At 36.3% G+C, this 21,626-nt stretch overlaps 1 protein-coding gene across 4 annotated transcripts in view; it reads left to right on the top strand.

Annotated features, from left to right (window-relative positions):
• TBC1D5 (TBC1 domain family member 5) overlaps window positions 1-21,626 on the top strand; it is a 289,248-nt gene that overhangs the window by 126,421 nt on the left and 141,201 nt on the right. For all 4 annotated transcript variants that reach the window (XM_027675357.1, XM_027675359.1, XM_027675356.1 and 1 more), the window contains 3 exons: window positions 5,271-5,337; window positions 19,595-19,703; window positions 21,445-21,534. In XM_027675357.1, coding sequence (XP_027531158.1) covers window positions 5,271-5,337; window positions 19,595-19,703; window positions 21,445-21,534 — 266 coding nt within the window. The remainder of the gene's footprint in view (window positions 1-5,270; window positions 5,338-19,594; window positions 19,704-21,444; window positions 21,535-21,626) is intronic.

Here is a 21,626-nt window from a genome sequence, read left to right as displayed (position 1 = left end):
GTGCCCACACATAGACATGCATATGTGTATGTATCCGTGCATGAAGAAATATGTATATATGTAAGGACATTTTCTCAGTATCAAAGCATATTTTCAAAAAAAAAAATAGAGCTTAATTATTTTTTTAAAGTAGGAGTACAGCCACAGAGCAAGGCCATGTCTCTGAAGCTTCTTGTCTTTGTGGACTTGCAACTGTTTGTGATAATATCCCACGTCTTCTCCATAAGTCCAGTGCTGGATTTTTACATCTCACAGGACATAGCTCTTTTTCAGAGAGGTAGTGAAAGAGATGAGGGAGAAATGTCTGATCCCTACATCGTTCTTCACATACTTTTTTACTCTTGCTGAGCACATGCTTAAGCTCATTGTGCCTGGAGCATATCCAGAGCATCTTCCCACCTGTGAATTGGGGCTCTGAAATGCTGTCCAGTTTCTTCTTACTACCTGAAGAGGAAACTGTGCACTGCACCTTGAAAAAGCTCTTCTGTGAGAAAATACACTATTGGTTGAGTCACCATCCCTGTAGGTATTTAAGAGACAACTGGCATTTTTAAAGATCTGGCACCTGGGGACATGGTTTAGTGCTGGACTTGGCAGTGCTGGGTTAGTGGTTGGACTCAATGATCTTAGAGGTCTTTTCCAACCTAAACGGTTCTGTGATTCTATCAGTATAATAGGCTGTTAAAAAAAATAAAATACAGAAATAGTGTGTGTATTTCAGTTAAGCTTTTCCTTGTAACGGTTTCTACACGATTTTCAAATAATCTTCAGGAAGTGTATTTGGCATCCTCCTTATTCTGGGTTCTCCTATTTTATGCGATGTCTATAATCTCAAATATGTTCTTGCATATTTTTACAAAGAGTTCTTACATGTATTCTTACAAAGAAAACAGTTACTGCAAGTGACAAGCCCATGTGTTCTGGGTGAATATAATATCCTAGCGAATGTACAGTTCACAAATCCTTCTCCGTGCATCTCAGAAGTCTAAAGAAGCCAACATTTGCAGGGTCCTTTTTTTGACTGGTTAGTGAAAGTGTCAGTTTTGAGTTGTGCAAATTCTCTTGAAACAGCCTCCAGCTATGTCCAGTAGTGCTGGCTCCCAGCTACTCGAGTCCCAGCTGCCTTTAGCCCTTGATCTTTGTGCACAAGAACAGATTTTGCTAAAATGGGGCAGCTGAGCAGAATTCTTCCCAGAGAAAGTTTTCATTCCCAGAAGAGGGATTTTCTACAGTTAAGGCAGCAGCAAGAAGATATCCAGATCATTTTCAGTCCCTTTGGAAGGATATAGCCTTTTTTTTATTATTGTATTAAAACCAGTAACTACTTTAGTGCTGTAAGCCATACTTACTTTGATATGGATACTTGTTACGGTATTGCTTGTTTCCCTTCTTTTTCCTCTGGTAGTGTGACAATATTTATTTTACCTTTTTTTCCCCTAGCTTTTGCATTTGAAGTTAGGAAAGCTTTTCACGAGGTGTGTGACAGGGTTGGTAGAGCATCTTCTTGTTTCTTCAGCAGACCCATTCTTCCAATAATTGAGTCTCAGAATGAAAGTAAAGAGTAGGATAATACTGAATCAAATAGTACTTTTAAAGGAGACCACAAATTGTGCTACCACCATCATGAATCTTATGTTCATAACCGTTCAGTATACATTCCAATTTTACCAGAAAGTTGGGTTGTTGTCAGTGAAGAAGATAGAAGTAATATGTCTGTTCTACTGAGAGTTCACCATACCTTTCAGGGGGAGTAACTGGACCTTTGGTGAGGAGAGGTGATCCAGGGCAGGGATTCCCACAGCTTAATGTCATGCGTTAGTGAAGAAACATTCCCTTTCGTTCTCAAGTATTGCTGACTAGGGAAACTTAATCGGATTTTCTTGAAAGCCTTTTTAATAAAACTAGGTAAAATTTAGAGAGTCTTCTTTTAAGTCAATGAATGCTTTGCACTTTGCTTTATGATTTTTATCCCTTTCAATGAAAGACATCTTCGTCATCTTTCAAGGTGTCATAACAGACATACCTATCTGAAAAGGGATGGAGCAAGAGAGCAATCACAGAAGTGCCTGCTCTACTAAATCCTGGGTTTGGGAGCTGAATACACCTAGTCCTATCCAATTTTGGTAGCTGCTTCTAATGCAGCAAAAGCAGCTCTCAAAAAATGCCCAACAGTAACTTGTATGATGAGATTTATTAACAATGGGTATATAATTAAGAATGCTAAAGTATTTTGGTGATCATTTAAATAAAGGAGATTACTGTCTTCAGAATAAAGCAAGCTACACTTATGGTAGTTTGTGAAGAACAGCTCAGTGGATGTCGCAGAACCGGGATCCCACCAAATGTTTCTTGTGGGACCCTGGTGAAAGAACAGCTGTTTATCCTGGTCTTCTTTGCAAGGTCCAGTTAACTCTTCAAGCAGGACAAATGGTTTTGTTGAAAGATAATAAAGGCATTGCACTTTTTGAGAGATTCTTAAACTTCATTCTTAGAAAAGGAGGAAGATTGTATTGCCATTCCTGAAAAGAGATATTTTTCAACATACCGACTTAGCATTGTGAATGAGTTTTCTTTTCAGGTCTGACTAGTGTGATAGGCGAATGCTTAGGAGTTGTCTAAGTATAAATAAAAAGTGTAGTAGGACCCATTTTGATGCGCTGTGTCCCTGTAACAGTTGCCCGGTATCACTGCACTTAGCCATATGGCTTTGAAAGAGACTGAACATAGTTCAGTCATTTCTCTGAATGCTCAGGATCAGATGTGGAGATGGGCAATATATGAAAAAGCGTATCACTGAAAATTGTCCCAATATGGGAGACTATTTTACAAGATATGAGGAAAAAAATGAACAGATGGTTATTAATAATGGGAGGGTCGGCTCCTGGATGAAATATCTGGTGTTTTTAATTTAGTTGAATTTAGTAAACAAAAAGCAGATTGATTGAGTAGGATTTCCATTTTCAAAATAAATTGAGAGAGCTAATTAGTGAAATCAACTGGACTGAGTGATATTAGACTAAAATGTAGTAGAGGTTTGGGATTTATTTTAGACAGAGGTGCAAAAGTTAATAAAAAAACTGCATTCCAAATTAGATGAGAAAAAAAACACTTGAAAGGTCTATGCCAAAGTGAATGATAAAGTATTTTTAAAGGAATGTGAGGAGCAAGCAAAGATCCTGAAAGAAACAGAAAAGCATCTTGATCTGCAAAGAAGGCCACATCCTGGATATCAGAAAGTGTGGGGTTATAGTGGCAATCAGCAAAAGTTGAATTAGATCATAAGAAGGGAATTTAAATTAACAAGAAAATATTACTTGACTGTGTAAAGAAGCTTTCCAGGGAAGAAAACTAGAACCATTGTGCAGTGGAAATGAGCAAATGATACTAAATGTAATCCAGGTATGGTATAAATCAGAAAATATTTAATTTTCAGTAAAAACAAAATTTCAGGCAAAAAGGCCTGAAAATAAATCAATAAAATAAATGGGAGTGTTGAGAGATACAATAAATTAGCACAGCTAATAAAGATTAAAGCATCTGACTTGAAGAGAAAATGTCTTTCAAGAATACTGACAAATACTGCGGCACAGAACAATTTTTTAGTATTTTACTTCACAGCTGATAACATATATTTGAAGAAGTGGAAATGTAGTACCTGTACTTAATCAAAGAGGGAAAAAAAAGTGATAGCAAAGCATCTGCGTGGGCTGACCATTATCCGTGCAGAGCTTTAGAAAAGTTTTTAAGAAAGAAGTAAGAGAGAAAAGTAAAGCAAATTACGTAAGTTCTATTGCAGGGGTTTTTTTGTTAAATGGGAGATTGTGGCCAGCTAACCTGCTCACCTTTCAAAATATACATTAAGGAAATACATTAAGTCTATCTGGACCTCAGTAAATCATCTGATGTAGTGCCACAGGAGATGCTGTGAAATAGAAAGGATGGGGATTAATGAAGTATAGTAATTTTAAGATAAATAAAGGAATGCAGATTTTAATGAAAAAATTATTTTTTGGTGAATTTTGTGGTTGAACAGATCCAGTGTTTTCATTTATTGTCTTGCCACAGAATGAGAGCTGATAAACTTCTATTAAGAAAATTTATTGGAAGGTAGTATCTAGTGCAGGAACAAACACAGTATTCAGGTAGGATTGGTCCTTTCTGAAGAAGAGAGGACTGCAAACAGCATGAAATTGTGTGAAACACAGTATTGCACCAGCAAGAATTTCTACTGTAAACTGCAAACTGCTGTTCATAAATAAAAATGGAGAGTAATCATATAGGCATCTTGGTTAAAGATGACTGTGAAACTGCAAGATGGTGTGGCATGACCATAGACTGTATTGAGCAAGATTTTTTTTGAAAGAGAAGAAAACCACTGTCCAAATAATCAACTGACTAAACTTTTAGTGTGCTGTCTATAGCTCCTGTCCCTTCTTTTGCATGTGTAAGAAGCACCGAGTTAAACAAAATGGGGAACAAGGGGCCTCATTTAGAAAAAAGACTGAAAGAACTTGATTTCAATAAGCAGAACAGAGGTGCACAATGTTATCTGTAAATGAATTAAGGAGGCACACAGGGACATAGAAGAGTTACCAAGAGAAATGACAAGGTTGGGCAAGAATAAACAGTATAAAACAGGACAAGAATAAATTTGCTTTGAAGACTACATGATTCCTGGCTTTTAGCAGTCCTTCAACAGAAGTAGTTATAGAGAGGAAAATTTCCTTGTAATCCTTGATTTTTAGGAACCTCACTGGTTTATGTATCACCAGCCCACAGGATGTAAAACAAGATGTTTTGCAGACATCTTAATAGGTAGTTTCAAAGAAGCTTTGAACTTGTGCTATGACAAAAAATATCTGGTATCCTACAGTCAACTCAAAATGCTTCACAAAATAGATGAACTTTAACATTTTTTGCCTTAATGTTAGTAAAATCAAACTCATTTACTTATATAGTGCACTTCTGTAAGCTTACACTAGTAGAGTTGTGTTTAATAATTTGCGAAGGGATTCAGTCAGAAATGTAAGTGAAATTAAGCATCAGATTTTCCAAACATTCAGACTCCAAACTGAACATGGAGGCTACTTAAGACAGCTCTAAGAATCTGAAGATGTAAAATTGAGGTTTGTCTAAGTAAGTTTTATTTGAGTTTTGTCGTAACTAAAGTTACCATGTGGTAAAATCAGTTGCAATTCTCATCAATATTGTTTTATTTGTTATCAGGGTTTGTCTTAAGACAAAGGTGTTTTCTCTTATTTTTTTATTAGGGGGATCAAATGAAAATGGAAGCACACACCAAACCTCAGATTCTGATGGAACTTTTATTTCTTACAGGTTGGTAATTTTTTATATTTATTTTCTAATTTTAAAAAGGTTGACTTTAATTAGCAGCATAATCTCTTTAAAGTGAAAGAACATGTCCTATACTTTAGGAAGATTGAGCAATCTAAATTAAAACAGTGGACTGAAGAACATGAAGGATTTAATTAAGGAATGATCTGAAAAGTTGTTTTCTGGATTACTATTTTTTTTCTAGAAAGTTGTTCAACTTGCTTAACTAATGAAAGTACAGGATATTTGTAAGGCTAAATATTTTTAAGGGTCTTTTTTTTTTGTTTTCTCCAAAGTATGCAGTAAAGTAGAAAGTCTCAACTAAACTCAGAGCAAGTAAGCTAAATGTTGAAATATTCAACTTACCAGTGGTCACCTTTCTGGTCTTCTCCAAAGTAACTGGATCTATGGACCATGTGGAACTCTATTTGCTCATTATTTCAGGTCAAAAACCAAACCCAGGATTAATTATATTTGAGGTTCTTTGATAGGAAAATAATATTTCAATTCTGTTGGTAGTAAACACGAGCTTAAGAAACACGATGCTCAGTAACATTTTGCAGCAATGTCACTGAGCTTGAGTCTTGTTTGGGTACATACCAGAGGGTGTCCTGTGCTTGAGAGCACAGAAAGATAATCAGCAGGTATGCAGTTTCATCTTTCACTCCTCAAAATACTGCCCTTCCTACAAAAACATCTTTGTCCTTGTGACTAGTAAATTAATAGTATGATTTATGCTAACTGGAATGATTACATCTGATTTTGATGTTTAAGTATGGTAAAATGAAACAAGCCTACCACATGATTATTTTGGAATCATTTAGTGAACTGTGTTGATTGGCATCTTTTTCATTTTTTGTTTGTAGTCTGTTGGAATGTGTACTTCAAAGAAGTGTAGTCAGGCAGGAGGAACCTGCCTGTTTGCCTTGTCCTGGTTGCAGCCGGCTGGGTGGGGAATACCACACTGTGGTGCAGGTGCTGAGCTGTGCTGGTCATGAGGAGCCTTCAGGCGTGGGGTGGCAGGGAGGGACACAATGCTGGAGAAACCTGTTGCATGCTGGAGACTGAGAGATTGCCAAGGAGAGCAAGGAGCAAACAGCCTGGTCTTGAGAATGTTGAAAAGAAAGACTTTTTGTAAGGACCTAGAGGGAACAGCAAAGAGTTTGCTGCGATTCAAACACCCAGAGGAAGCTTCTGGACTGAGAGCAAGGTTGGAAAAAAGGGTGTGCCTGCAGGGACACGGTGGGACTGGGGAGGTTTGATTTAGGTATCCTAGTAAGTCAACTCTAATGAAATCTGCTTTGTAATGACTTAAAACTCTTCTAGGGTAGTTAGCATGTTCACTTTGATAAAAATATTTTAGCAGATCCATTTCAGGGTTCTGCCTGACTCTGTTTCTTGTCATATTCATGTTCTCTAATGCGTGCAACATACTATATATGTTAAAAGAAGGGCTCAAAAATACCAACCAGAATAATCTTTGTGGTTTTTAGGTGAGAATCATATGTAGATAAAGAGACCAGAAAGCAGTCTCTGAAAAAGTGGCAAGATAGAATTTAGCCAGATGAACAAAAGAAAGTTGAGAGCTCTGTCTGCCATTAATTCCAGGACACTTATTCCTAGAAATCATCAACTCAAGAGCTCCAGCTGTTGTACCTGCCAAGGGGGTAACACTTAAAGCAGCCAGCTTCATCTGGGCTCTGGTTCTATGAGAGTGTAAGCTGTGGAGCTGGGGTCTGACCCCTTCTTCCTACCCTGCTCCACTCACACAGTAGCACTCATCTCTCAGGGAGCTACGGAGCTAACCCAGCCCAACCTGTTCATTCTTCATAGGGAGAATTTTCTGATGACTTCTATCACAGTGTCCTCCTGCCAAAGCTTCAGATGGGTATCAGTGCCAGTGGAAGGAATGTAGCTAGCACAGACAGCTAGAAATAAGTGGGAGGACAGAGCATGGTACCACTTACTCAAATCAGCCTAAACTGCAGTGAATCCTCAGCCATCTTTTAATGCTCCACAAATTAGGAGGAGGTTAAAGATGATCTTTGTATCTCCCTATTCCTTAGTCCAAAGCGCATATAATAAATGTGATGTTTGCTATGAGTTCCACTGAATAACAGTTGTATTCTGTCAGAGAGGATTACAGCCCAACTTAGAAAACTGAAGTTAATTAATCTTTTAAAAGCAGTCCCATATACAATTTCCAGAGTATTATTGTTAGAAATTAAAGGCAAGATGATAAAGCAAGACAGTAGAGAAGATAGGGGGGTGGGTGTGGGTGTGTGCTGGGGAGGTGTATATGTATACATATATATGAAAGAAACCTCTGACTTTTAATAATTGGCAAGCTATCACTGTTATTAAGTAGTATTACAGTGTTTGTGATGTGTACTGAATATTTGTTGCTCAGTGGCAAGTAACTCCTATCTTGGAGACTTGGCTGTAAAGTTGATGATTGGGTTAAATATTGTGTTGATAGTTGTAGTTCTAGACTGCATTAACTAAAAATGAGCAGCTAATACGTTATGAAAGATGAAAAGTGAATCCTAAACTACCCTGAATGTAACGATGGTAAATGTTGTTATTTATTTAAGGACTGATTAGAAATTTTGGCTTATTTAGGATATTGTTGAGGAATATTGTTTCAGTAAGTTAGTAATTTGGTAAAACTGATCACAGTCTTGTTTACCCAATGTGTTTCAGTCTATCATATTTGAAAAAGACTGGCTAGTGAATTTTTGCCCTAAAAGAGGCAAAGGCATCTTTGGATTGTGGTAAATATTATACATGCAGAAGGTTAATGCATAAAAAAATTCTACTGCAGATTTTTACTGAAACAAAAGTTACTTTATATTTTATCAGTAGCAGGCCTTTGCAATTTGTTAGGAGACAACTCCAAAAATATTTGAATGTGAATATGTTTTGTTATTAAAGTGCTCTTAAAAGCATATTAGTTTTACAACAATAAAATAAACCCCAGGGGAGATTACTTGGTTGCCATACTTTCTATTTTAAAGGACAATTTGACACCCTCCAGTAGAAGACTCCAAGTGTGTGTGTGTGTGTGCATGTGTGTGTGTTAATAAAGGATGACAGATCATTATCCTTTGATATATTTATGATGCTCCAGAACTATTTGTATGGTTTTATTTTTAATATGATGGTGTCACCTTATAGTTTGTGACTCTTGCTTGTGTTGATCATGGCACAGATTTAATGCTTCACGTGTTCAGATAGTGAGCGTTTCCCATTAGGTCGTAAAGTTTTAAGTTATGTAAGGGAAAAGCACATGTGACTGGCACATATTTCTAAATATTCTGTGAGTTTATGAATGTGCCCTGTCAGGTCGCAGAAAATTTTCTACCTGGTCTTTAGAGTCTGATGGAATTATTCTTTGTGGACTTGGGAGAAAGCATTACTAATAAGAAATTATGAAAATTATTTCCTAGAACCATATTATCAAAATTAGAAGTTCACTATTTGAAACATTTGAACAAGGATTTAGACATACAGTAGCTTTCATCCTTAATTCATAAGAAACTTATGAAAGGAAAATATTTGAGTTCCACTCTACCATATTTTTTTACTGCTATGATTAAAGCCTTTTCTGGATGTCCAGTGGGCTGGACTTCACCAAGAGGGAAAAGAAAAATAGGTGTGGGTCTCTAGTTTCAGTATCTGCAATGCAGTGCCACTGAAAAGCAGAAATACTGTCTTTCTCCTCCCTTCCCAAGGGCAGCTGACCTTCTCCTCGCCAAAGAGGTGAACCCCTTGCCAGCACATATGACTACAGACTATTACATTAATCTGTTTAGCCTCAGTACCAGCTGCTTGCATGTTTTTAATTATCTTATTAGATGGTATAACAGTGACCTATGAAATAAAATGAAGGTGAGTATTTTTTAACTTTATTTTACAGGCTATTTTTCTAAATATATTTTAATGACCTAATTATGACTTTTAGGGAGAGCCATTGATGCAGACATTCAATTTGGCTGATAGAATCTAACATCTCAAGGACACTTATTTTCTTCCAAGGTGGATTCATACATTAATACTACTTCTAATAAATATATAGCCTAAAAAAGCTCACTCTTCATAGTCGTGTTGTTAACTTACTTTATGATTCGGAGACCCATGACTGCTATGCTGGATAGTTTCTTAATACATCTCTGCACATGTATATAAGTTTAATTTCTCCCCCACGTATCAAAATACAGTTCTTTCCTGTGTGGCCTGAACTAGATGACAAGTGATGATTGCTCAGAGTTCTGGGTTATGTAGACACCCTCTACTCATACTTCAAACAGGCAGAAGATCTAGTATAAGAAGGACTTCTGTATTCCATTTCCATTTTCTTCCCCTGACTTCTTACAGATTCTGCTTACCAGATGTTTCCTTTTTTGCTGGCAAAAGGCAATATGGTCCTGCTGGCTGTGGCGTGTTTCTTGTGTGCCAGCCAACTGCAGGACTGATACTGAGCATTCAGAAGAAAAATGGCAAGGGGTGCAAGCTCTTCCTCCTTATTCCTACCCTTTTCCAAAAGTGGGTACTGAAACCAGTCTGATTCCTCTTTGACCTGTGATGTTTCTTGGCAGTTGAGACAGAAACGGCTACGTAGCCTCCATCTTTCTATGTTAAACATAATGCGAAGATTTATACAACTTATATACTGCCCGCCCTTGTGGAAAAATTTACCTTAATCTATTAGGAAGCAGCCATTTTCCATCTACACAAGCCTATATAGTCTTGTTGATACACAGATGATGTTACTTTATTGTTTTAATTTTAAGCCACCCCTGTGCAGTTATAATCTTATTTTTCCTAACTTTGTTCACTGTGTGTCCTTGCATAATCAAGACCTGTAAAGAACAAGCTTGTTTCTATAGGGTTTTTCAAATATTTTGAAATACTAAAATTTGGGAACAAGAAGGCAAAGCAGTGAAGTTGGCACTGCACCTTCAGTCTGTAAAGAGAATTCTCAGTGCTTGAATCCTTCCTGTCTTTCCATGAGGAAGTAGTAAAACTGGTATCCATGTTTATTTTGTCTTACCTCAAGCCATTTGCTAGATCCTGTTCTGGTTGATGCCATTTATGTGCAAAGAGGCCTTTTCAGTATGAGGTTGATTTTTTTTCTAAAAGCCTGTAAACTCTCTCCTTGAATTTTGTGATTCTTCTGAGAGATTGTCTTTGTAATGTACTAAGAATCTTTTTCTGGATGTGGTATTCTGTGCCAGTACTCTCATTTTGTCCATGTTTGTGATGTTGTTAGGAATTCCATCTTCCAAATCTCCGTTTTCCAGCAAGAGACAGTGACTCTTTGCACTGATCACAAGTTCCCTCCAACAGTTTTTTTCTCCAAATCCTAGAAGATTACTGTCATACCTATTGCGAGCTTAGACTTCTGGTTTTCTCTGAATTCTTTTAAAATTACTTTCCTTTGTTTTCCTGTTTAAGGAGACTTACATAATTTCCATCTCTGTCTTGTCAAATTTCTTTTATTTACTACTTCCTTCCACAGCTGATCCTCTCTACATTCCTTGCCTGGTGTCCTCAGGAACTGGCAAAGGATGTCATAAGACCAGGAAGACTAAATTTGTCATTAAGGATCTGAAAACATATATGCAATTTACTTTTTCTAAGTACAAACATTTCAACAGATATAAATTGTGGATTTTTTTAACTTTTTCAGTGAAAATTACATTACTTTCTAAAGAAGTAAAAATGGTAATATAGACTTGCTTTTTGTTTGTATGCAATGTGATAAGGGAAAGTAAACTTAACAAATTTAGTTAAAGCTTGAGATACTTTCAACAAAGAAATCAGAAGAGAAGGATTGAGTGCCAACATCTTTTACTGGCAGAATGTTTTTTTTTATGTATTGATCGTGAAAAGGAAAGACTTAGTACAAGAAGAGAGACCATGGAAGAGAGAATGGTAGTTTCTTTCTAACTTGCATAGGAAGCAAGTGTAAATTTTAGTTTACTCTTATTCAGTTGTACTTGAAAATTGGCATGTATACTGCTGATACCATTTTCAACTGATGCCATATTTTCCCTTACTAATGTTTAAAGTGTTTTTCATTATGAATTTCTTTTCTACTCTCAATGGTCTTTGAACTATCATAGCAATTCAGAGATGTGACTGAGGACCGGAGGGAAGCAAATGTCACTCTTGTCTTCAAGAAGGTTGGATGCAGGAGGATGCAAGGAGGATGCAGGAAACTAGGCCACTTAGCCTCACCTTGATGCCAGGGAAGGTGATGAAGCAACTGATATGCTGGGGGCTGGCAAAAGGACCCAGGGGTCCTGGTAGGCGTGAAGTTGAACATGAGACACCAATGCACCCTTGCAGCAAAGAAAGCTAATGGTGTTCTGGGGTGCATTAGCAAGAGTGCTGCCAGCAGATCAGAGGTGCTGATCCTTCCCTTGTAGTCTGTATCTGGAGTACTGTGTCCAGTGCTGGGCTCCGCATTCCAAGAAAGACATGGGCATGCTGAGGAGTGTCCAGGAAAGGGCCACTAAGATGGTGAAGGGACTAGAGCATCTCTCCTGTTAGGAAAAGATGAGAAAGCTGGGAATGTTCAGCCTAGCAAAGAAAAGGCTCAGGGGATCTTTTCAAAGTCTTTTAAGTATCTTGAGTGGAGAGTATAAAGGAGACAGAGACAGGCTCTTTTCAGTGATGCCCAGTGACAAGATCAAAGGTAATGAGCACAAACAGAGATACACGAGGTTCCATCTGAACATCAGGAGGGACTTTTTTTACTGTGAGGGTGACAGAGCACTGGCACAGGTTGGGGCATCCCCCTTCTTGGCCGTATTCAAAAACTGTCTGGAAATGGTTCTAGACAGCTGGCTGTAGGTGACCAGATGAACTGCAGAGGCCCCTTCTAACCTCAACCATTCTGTAGCCCTATTATTCAAAACCCTGAAAATGTAATTACTTTGTTTCAAGTCAAGAGGAGGCATCTGTGGCAAGAGCAGAAGAAAGAAGGTCTGTATTCATGAAAAATAGTATTTTCTAAACCAAAATTCAGTGCTAAGGTAGATAGCATGAGCAGCATAGCATATGAGGTCAGAAATATCAGGCTGCAAAAATTTCAGAAATATTTTGTTCTTCTTTCTATGAAAAGATTTTCATCTTTCATTACCATCGTTAGTTCCATAGTAAACTTGACAAAGAAAGGGACACAATTTTGGGGGCTGTTGTTGAATTGCTGTTATAATTTTCATTTTGACCCCAAAACTTTTTCACATTTCTGCCTTCTAACACAAAATCTGGCAATAATGAATGTGAAATGTTTATTGAAGTTCTGAAGGTCAGTGGGTCTGAGTAATGTAGTGAACTTCATCACTGTTATTCATTCAAAAGTCAGAACTCACATTCTCTTTGCAGAAATTTGACTAACACTGAAAGATGAATGGCATTGAATTTTTTCTTGATGCTAAGTACGTTTTAAGATCTTAATCATGTTGGCATTAGCTTTTAGTTCATGAGATGCACAGTGACATAAAAGCAAGAACATTTGTCACAGAACTGTGAGTGAGTTGTCTGTGTTTAGCAGCAAGAGAACCTGGAGAGGATCAGTTCTGTTCTGAGTACTACCTCAGTGCTCCCACTAGCTCAGTGGGATTTTGTATTAAAGAATTGTGTACTACACCTTTGTAACTGAACTACTGAAGGTTAAACCAGATATTGTGATTTTTCTACACTCTGCTCAAAATACATCTGATATGTGATTTCATTTTGGTTTGTAAAAAGCAAGCAATCAAAAAAACCCACAACTTAGAAATGTATGTAAAACTTGAATGGAAGATGGCAGGTTTGAAGAATTAGTTTTTAATCCAAAGAAGCTTGCAGATAAAAGATTTTTTTAAATAATGTACAATTGAAATAAATCTAAATAGCGAAGAGCTGCTTTTAGTGAATCTACATGGTTTTCATTGATGGTAATAAAACCTAGTCAGTTCAAGAGGTTAAAGTTATATCATGAAATCACTCATTTTCTTATCTCATTGCATGCAAAATGGACAGATTTACAAAATTAAGATGGAATTAACAGTACTGACTAGAATTTTGCATTTGTCACCCTGCACATCATAAAATCATCCGAGTTTTGAACTTGGGTGCATTATTTTTAAGTATTGTCATAAAGGTGTGAGTAATCACTATCCAAGTATCTCCCCTCTCCCTATTACATCTGGTTTTTAGTTGGGTGATTTGTAGAGCTGTAGCTTTTAACTTCTGTTATGTCCTACAGGAAGCTCTTACCTTTTCTCTTTCTCAAAGAATGCATGTCTGTTTGTATAACAAGGCTGCATGCATGTGAACACACAAAATTCACAGACCTCTGCTTAACTGTGGGTATGAGTTAGCAGGAGGTAAAACAGCAGAAGGTAACTATAGTCAGGAGAAGTAGAAAGTAAATGTTCTTCGTGTATATGCAAAGGATTTCAAAGGTGTTGAGGGGATTTAAACTAGAAAGCTTTGACCCTGCAACTGGCAAACTCAGTTACAATATAAATATAAAAATAAAAATAATTGAACATAATATCTACATTTTGTCTCACCATTCTGTAAATGCATGCATAAAGTAATGAGTAGAAGAAAACAAGCTGCTGAAATTTGGACTTTGAAATGGCTGTAACAAGAATTCTTCTACGAAAGTTAAACCATTAAAGGGTTGGAAATTATGTGCCTTCTCAGGGCCAAACCTGGCTCTTTGACTGGGAACCACCAAGGTGAAGTGGACAATTTGGAATATGGAGAAGGGTATCTAGGAGTTCTGCATCAGACTCAGTGCTGTTAGGGAATGTGCTTGCAAAGCATCCTGCTGCTACTGCAGCCTTATTTCAGTTCCCTGAACTGTATTACAAACAAGCCAGTAGCTTAAAGAGCATAGCTGACTAATAACTAAGTATTTGCTGGAATGTTTGCCTTAAGAAAGTGATTTTACCTTTCTTCATGCGAACCTTTTTAACTGTATGTCAGCCAAAAGTAGATGAAACCTGAACTGTTTAGAAAAATATGCCCTTTGAATGTTCAGCTTCTCAGCAACACAGCCATGCATATTCACACTTACATGGCTGTTAGCTCTGCCCTGTATCCTGAGGCAGGACTTTGAGAAACAGAGGAAAATACATATATTTTCCAAGCAGATTGGTAAGCTTTCACATTAAAGCTGTCAAGTGGATTTTCAGGGTAGCAAATAAAAATCTGTGTATTTCAGAAATGTTTTCTAGAAATTCTACTTCTTATTACTTGATTATACCTTTCAATTGTTTTTTTTCCCCTTTGTTTTTATAGAATTAACTCTGTCTTTATTACATTCCTGGCAGTTACCTCACTTTTTTCTCAACTGTTGATTTTATGGCATAATAAAGAATACAAACTCTGCATGTTTCTTGGATTTATACAGTATGTTTGAAAAGAACTGTTGCCTCTATTTAAATATAGATATTACTTTCACTTATTAAAGTTCCTATCAATAAATACCTCATATTGCAAAACATATGAGACAATAATTTGAGAATTTGTTTTCTTTCTGATGGCCTGCTCAGTAGCCTGTTGCTTCATTGACTGCCTCTGGGGAGCCAGGTTTGGGTCTCAACATTTTAAAAAGCACGTTCTGAAGATGAACAAAAAACAGTATAAAAACATGAAATTGGCTTTTCTGGAAGCACACACACCATTATTTTAAGATGATTTTGCCAATACTAGCAGCACTGCTCAAGAATTTTCTTTGGATCTCTATGAGGCTATCCATTTTATCCTTTAATATTCGTGTAGAGAGTGACATAAGCTTAAGATTTTAGATTGAAATCTCAAATATGTATGCAAATGTTCATACCTTTCGTTAGTATTGCAGTATTCTGCCATGGACTGAGAAATATTCTTTGTTATCTAAATGTTGTTGTAAGTATTAAATTGGTTCTTGTTTCATCATGGACACAAAAAAGGATTTCAAAACTTGGCATGGAATATTTTAAAAATTAATGAGACAAAATAATGATACACTCTGTCTGATGACCTGATAGATGCTGGTTTCTTTGCTACCTGCAATTCCACCTGAAAGTGAAGTAGTTATGGACAATAATATTTACCTGGTAGGTCTGAGCCCCTGCAGTCACAGAACTGAATCTTTGCCCTTTTTCAGTGATGCATATTGTAGTTTAGTGTGGCTGTTCACATTTTTACATTTCTACAAGTTTTTGTGTCTTCCACAGAGTTTGGTGTTGTCTGAACATCATAGTACAAAAGTACTTCTTACACTAGCTTTAAACTTCAGCAGGATCTGCATTCTTACATATCACCATCTTTATCCTATAAATTGATAAATGCAGAAGTTAAGCAGCAGTAATTAGTCTATGCTATACCAGTCTATGCTATACCTCTCCCTCTTCTGAACAGAGTGTTTATTTTGAAAGGAGCTTAGGTGGGCTGCCATTGTATTTTTCTACATATCTGTGCTTGATGTATTGGTTTTACCATTATGCTGCAGATTAAAATTTAGCAGCAGAGCCAGAGACGGATGTTCTGCTTCTATCAGTGGAAGAACCTCTTTGTTACGTCTCTCCAACACTGCACCAGCTCACTGTCTTTTAACTAAGATGCTAGACCTTAGGTATTCAAATACCTTTTCAAAAATGGTATTTAAGCACGTAAAATTTTACTTAGACTTTCTGATGTAAAGTGCTGCTCGTTGTGCTCCCTTCTAACAGTCAACTGAGAGATTTTTGTTCCAAATCTTTAAACTTTTATATATGAAAATCTGATGTTTGTAATTGTAATTGTCTTAACAAGAATCATATCCACAAATCATTTCCTGTTGGAAAGAAAGAGAAAAATATGCTTCTATATATGGTTTGCTCAGAGGTCAACCTCATTTCTTATAAGAAAGAAAGTGTGTGTATTAGAGCAGACCGCAGTGTAAAATTTTTTGGCACAAAGATTTAAACTTTTGTGGGTATGACATAAGTGTATGTTTCATAAGATGGAAAGGAACAGATGAGAACTATGAACAAATCTTGCGGAACGAATCTGCAGCCGTCATCCCTTCCATTGATTTGCCTGCTTTTTCGTTCATACATATTGAGCACTTTTCCCGCTTTGAAGTAATGCAACTGTCCCTAACTCATGCCAGTAAATATTTTACATTGGACAGTTACTGTATAGATACAGCATGAGAAATTAAGTTTCTTAAAGAAATGTTGATCCAATAATTTTTTCCTCACACAGGTCTTATATTATGTGTATCAGTTATTATTAATAATAGATATATACATTTACAACATGTACAATAGAATATTAGACAGAATAGTTAAATAAGAATCTAAAATGAAAAATATTTATAAAATAATCAGAAAACATTGATTGGCATTTGCCTTTGTTTTAATTGTATAACCTAAAGGTGGTATTAACACCTGATTATGCATTTAATTTTCTAGTTTGATTAAAAACAATTACATGTGCTTATTCATAGTTTAGGTGGTTCCAATTGGCTCTTGAAGTCTTTCACTTCAGTGAAGCAAATGGGGTGTGGCAGACTCGAGTTCCAAGCTTCATTGCTCATTTCACTTCGACCAATGGGTTTTCTGCAATCCTGGATTAACAAGGCTCTTAGTTATTATTTTACATAGTAGGGCTATATAATTTTAAATATTATCTTTTTAGAATTGATTGCTTGTTGATATTACACAGTGTCACCACTATTAAAACAATCTCTAGAATTGTAAAGCTTATTTTATTAGCCTTCATTCAGAACATTTGAGACGTGAATTAGTGAATGCTGTTCAGAAGGATTTTAAGTATCATTCAGCTCTACTAAAACTGAAGCAGATTCCAGCTTCCAAGTAATTTTTTTTTCAGTTGCTTATAACTTTTTTTTAGTGATCCCAGCAGCCAAGGGGGACTGCAGAGGAGATATGATCTAGCCAAATTTCTTTTGGCTGTTTTAAATGTAATTTGGTTCAAAACATGTTTGGAATTGCATTACAAATTAAAAAAAAAAAAAAAAGACGTAATATCTGCCCTAATACGATTTCAGAAGTGTTGAAATTACTTTCTTACTGTGTAGCAATCACTTCCAGCAGTTGGTGAGAAAAATAACCTGAAGAGTTTCTTTCCTCTCTGCTCTTTCTCTTCACAGTCACACTGGTCGAAACCTTTTGCTAACTCAGCTGACACACCGGCATTTTCAAAGACATTGTGGGAATGTCATCCACTTGCAGAACAATGCGAATAGCTTCAGAGTCTGACCTGTTGTGTGCGCAGCGGAACTTGTCACTCTTGAAACATAGCTACCTTAGGGAGGCAGCTTGGCAGTAGTTGTAACGGCCAGTGATGCTACAAAATTTACAATGGCAAATGAAGAATATTATATGTGATAGAAACAGGAGGGTTATTTAGATAGGCATAATATACTGTAGTTACTGAAGTATAAATGACTGTGAAAGAAAGGCCCAGATTTTTCTCAAGCTGTGTCTGCTATATACCATACGTTGTATTTAAAGGAGACAGAATCATGGTAAACAGTCACAGGCAGCTCCCTGCAGAAGATGAGGATGTGTGGGAGACAGGGAGACAAAAATTACCAGATAGTCTTTCTGACTTGGATAATGGGGTATGTGGTGAATGAAGGAAGCTGCCCCCTACCATTGGAATGACTTGCTGCTCTTTCAGTCATTTGGGGATACTGGCATTTGGGAGAAGCTAGGGGCAGCCATAAGCCCTGCAGGCTATCACAGCTTTAGTCATCTTTACCCTCGCTTTTCAAAGTAATTAATAATCAAGATCCAGAAGTAAACACACTTTTTTTTTTGTTGTTTTTTTTTTTAGAAGATGTTCCTAGCTGAAATGTGGTACATTCACAAACACACTTTTGGTCTCGGCATGGATGGTGAGGTTGCTCCTGCCACAGAGAAACATGATCATTCTTTCCTGGCTAGCCAAGTCCATTCCTCAATGATTCTCAGCAACTCTATCTTATAATTACATTTTAAAAACCTCACTCTCACAATTATGCTTAAAAGACTGAAAACTATATAACTTCATCTTGCATATATTATGGGCAATTTGCAAAACCAAAGTTTGCTGGTACTTGGTATAACCCACTCTGTGACCCTCCTTAGTGAAGGAAATCTGATGAGATCTTAGCCTGGAGTCATAATAGCAGTTTCCCTCTTCCTGGTTTCATTACTCCTTTCCCAGGGAGAGGTAATAGTCTCCCATGTGACAGGTAGAGAAGGAGATGTTCACCTTAAGGACATGCATCGAAAATAAATCTGAAACACATTTCCTTGTACATAACCCAGCTCTTTGCCTTGAAATTGCCCTTTGGATTTTAGAGTGGTTGCAGAAAGTCTGTGAGCAAGTCTTGGGCTACTAAGACTATTAGATGGCTTATACTGTTCTTGAGATTCATTTCAGTAGAAGGTGCAGGAAATATAGGTTTAATTCTTTTATTCAAACTCAGTAGATGGTTTGGGACAATTAATTTCCAATTGTTTCCCAGTAGAGCAGATTTACTTGTATATTAATGAGGCACAGGTGTTAGGCCCCTGGTGCCTGCATGCCTGGGAGGCATATTTAGGTTGTTTATCTAGTCAGCCATAGGTACTGCAAGGTACTCAAGCTTGCCTTTAACAGTTTATACAGTGAGGCTTTTTAATTTTTTGATGTTTTTTTTAAATTTGCTAGCACCTGTTAAAATTTTAAAACTGATCATGTAGAAAGAAGTAGGAGTGATTTCAACAGGAAATAGCACTAAATGTTAAAGAAAGTCATCTTCTATGATGCTTAACTGCCCAGCTTGAAATTAAGAAGAAAAGAAGGTTCATTTAAGCAAATACGTCATGTGAAGAGCTAATACAGTCAACAGTATACTTTTCTGTTGCATATTTTTGGAATAGGTACTTCTTTGTCTACAGCTGAAACATGAATGTGCTTATATTAATATTCATTTTTCTTGTTTATTCACTGAACTGCAGTACCAACATTTTAGAGGAAATGGAATAGCCTCCATAGACATTATGAATTTCAGTAGCTGGCATAATTATAGCGATCTACATATTCATTAAATCCAAAGAAGAAATGTGTCCAAAAAAACAGCCATGCGTTTAGAAGTGGTACACAACTAAATATATACATTAAAAAAAAGTTCCTTTCCTCTGCTTATCCTAAATTGTGTAGTGTCGTATAGTCCTTAAATCAGCTAAGACTTTTTTTTTTGTTTAAATGTTCATTCCTTTTGCTTTTGCAGTAAAGAATGGGAAGAACTATTTGTAAACAACAATTACTTGGCAACTATACGGCTGAAGGGGATTAATGGGCAGCTGAGAAGCAGCAGGTTCCGTAGTGTTTGCTGGAAGGTAAGAAGAGAAAATATTTATTTACAGTTTGTGGTTGCAATATATCAACACATTACCTGATGTGCTGGAAGATTATTGATGCAAAGAATCATGAATTTTCCAAGAGACTTCATCCTAATGTTTTCCTGCTCATTTTTATAATTCATAGAACATTTGTGAACCACATCAAGTTGCTTTAAAGCTGAATTACAGGTGATAGGAAATGATTCCTAGGGAAGAATACCTTTGTGCTGGTGGTATGTTTAGAATTGAGTGCTACACAACCATCTCTCCTCAGTATCTGTGCGGTGAAGTCATGCACTGGAAATAGAAAGGAAGTTTGCCTAAAAAAAATTTTTTTTGTGGAATTTGGGACTTCTTAAAAATCAATCTGATGCTTTTGCTAGCAGGTTTTCCCAGTGAAATGAGAAAATTAAGAACAACCCCTCTTGGACTGGTCTGGATGGAGGGGGATGCCAGGTCTTCTAGAAACACAACAGGTCTTTGGGAGTCTCTTACTTGTATTTTATTAAAGTTACAGGGGAAAGAAGAGAGAAGGAAAGCAAACTAATATTGAAATGCTATACAAAGTCCAAACAAATTTTGTTGCACTGTCATCAGGTCTTCTCTTGTGCACTAATTATGATAGTAGAGAACATTTTCCCTGGTAGAGTTGCTGTATGTTAACTCTGATCATTTAAATTACGTCCCTTGGAATTTCTCAAGCATCACTTTGGCACAGTGACCTATAAAAAAGAAATTTAAAATACTCTTTGTATATGAATGAAAGAACGTGGAAAATTGAAATTTAAAATGTATGTAGCATTGAACTAATTTCAAATTATTGAATATACTTTATTTGGGAAGCCAGATTAATATATGCCACAAACATTGTTTTACCAGTTTGCTTCTTTTTGAGCCTCTAAATTAGGAGGTCATAACTCAAAACCCTGAACTAACAAAAGCACTAAGTCCTTCACTGTCAGCTAATTAAATCAAGGAGTGGTTTTATTTTATAAATAAGGCAGGTTTACTTACATGTCCCAGTATGGGTTAGAGCTCTGTATATTTTTCTTAAGTTCTGAAATTTTAAGGGTTTTTTTTAGTAATTTAGGAATTTTTTGTTCGTCAGTATTTACTGTCAGTTAGCACCTTACAATGTGCAAATGAAAACATTTAAAAAGCAAAAAAATACTGGGTTTTTTCCTTGTTTCATATGCAATTAAATAGTATTTTCCAATGGATGTTTCTTTCTAACCCTTTTTAAAGAGACATGAAAGATCTGAGATGTAGGCATTCTCAAGGACGCAAAGTTGATTTAACTGTCTTGCAGAATTCTAGAACTTGTTTCTTTTCTTAGGTAGGGTGTATCTCAATGCTTAGTTTCTGCTCTACATTCATGTTTGATTTTAAGCACCTTGCATTAGGTCATCAGTGTTATGTAAATAAAGTTTTCTATTTTTATTTTCATTTCTTTCCATTTTGTGTCTGTCTTGGAAGTCTCAATCAACTTTACTGAAATTACAACAGTTTACAAAGCTTGAGTTTGTGGCTTCAGTCAATTTTTATGCTTTTATTTCACACCATAGAACTGCTATTGTTTCTACTTATTTATGGATGGGAAAGTACTAAAATCAGGAGTATTTTATAGGTCTTTGCTTTCTCTTTCTTTCTGAGACAGTGTATGCTATCTGGTAGGATTCATATAAAAAGCTATGTAAAATTGATGAAATTTAATGAATTTATTTTGTTTTGCTGATAGTTATTTCTAGAGGTTCTACCCCAAGATAGAAGTCAATGGATTAAAACTACTTCAGACTTAAGAACTTCTTACAATAAGATCAAAGAAATTGTAAGTTGGTACAAAACTCTGTTCTCATACTTTGACATAGATATTAATACTTATAGTATAACAGAAGAAGATTTGATTTTTTTTTCTGTTTT

The sequence above is a fragment of the Neopelma chrysocephalum genome, unplaced genomic scaffold (genome assembly GCF_003984885.1).
Source record: "Neopelma chrysocephalum unplaced genomic scaffold, ASM398488v2 Primary Assembly neopelma1_26, whole genome shotgun sequence".
In the NCBI taxonomy this organism is placed as follows: domain Eukaryota; kingdom Metazoa; phylum Chordata; class Aves; order Passeriformes; family Pipridae; genus Neopelma; species Neopelma chrysocephalum.
Note: the sequence above shows the minus strand (reverse complement) of the source record. Positions and strands in the feature narration are given on the sequence as shown.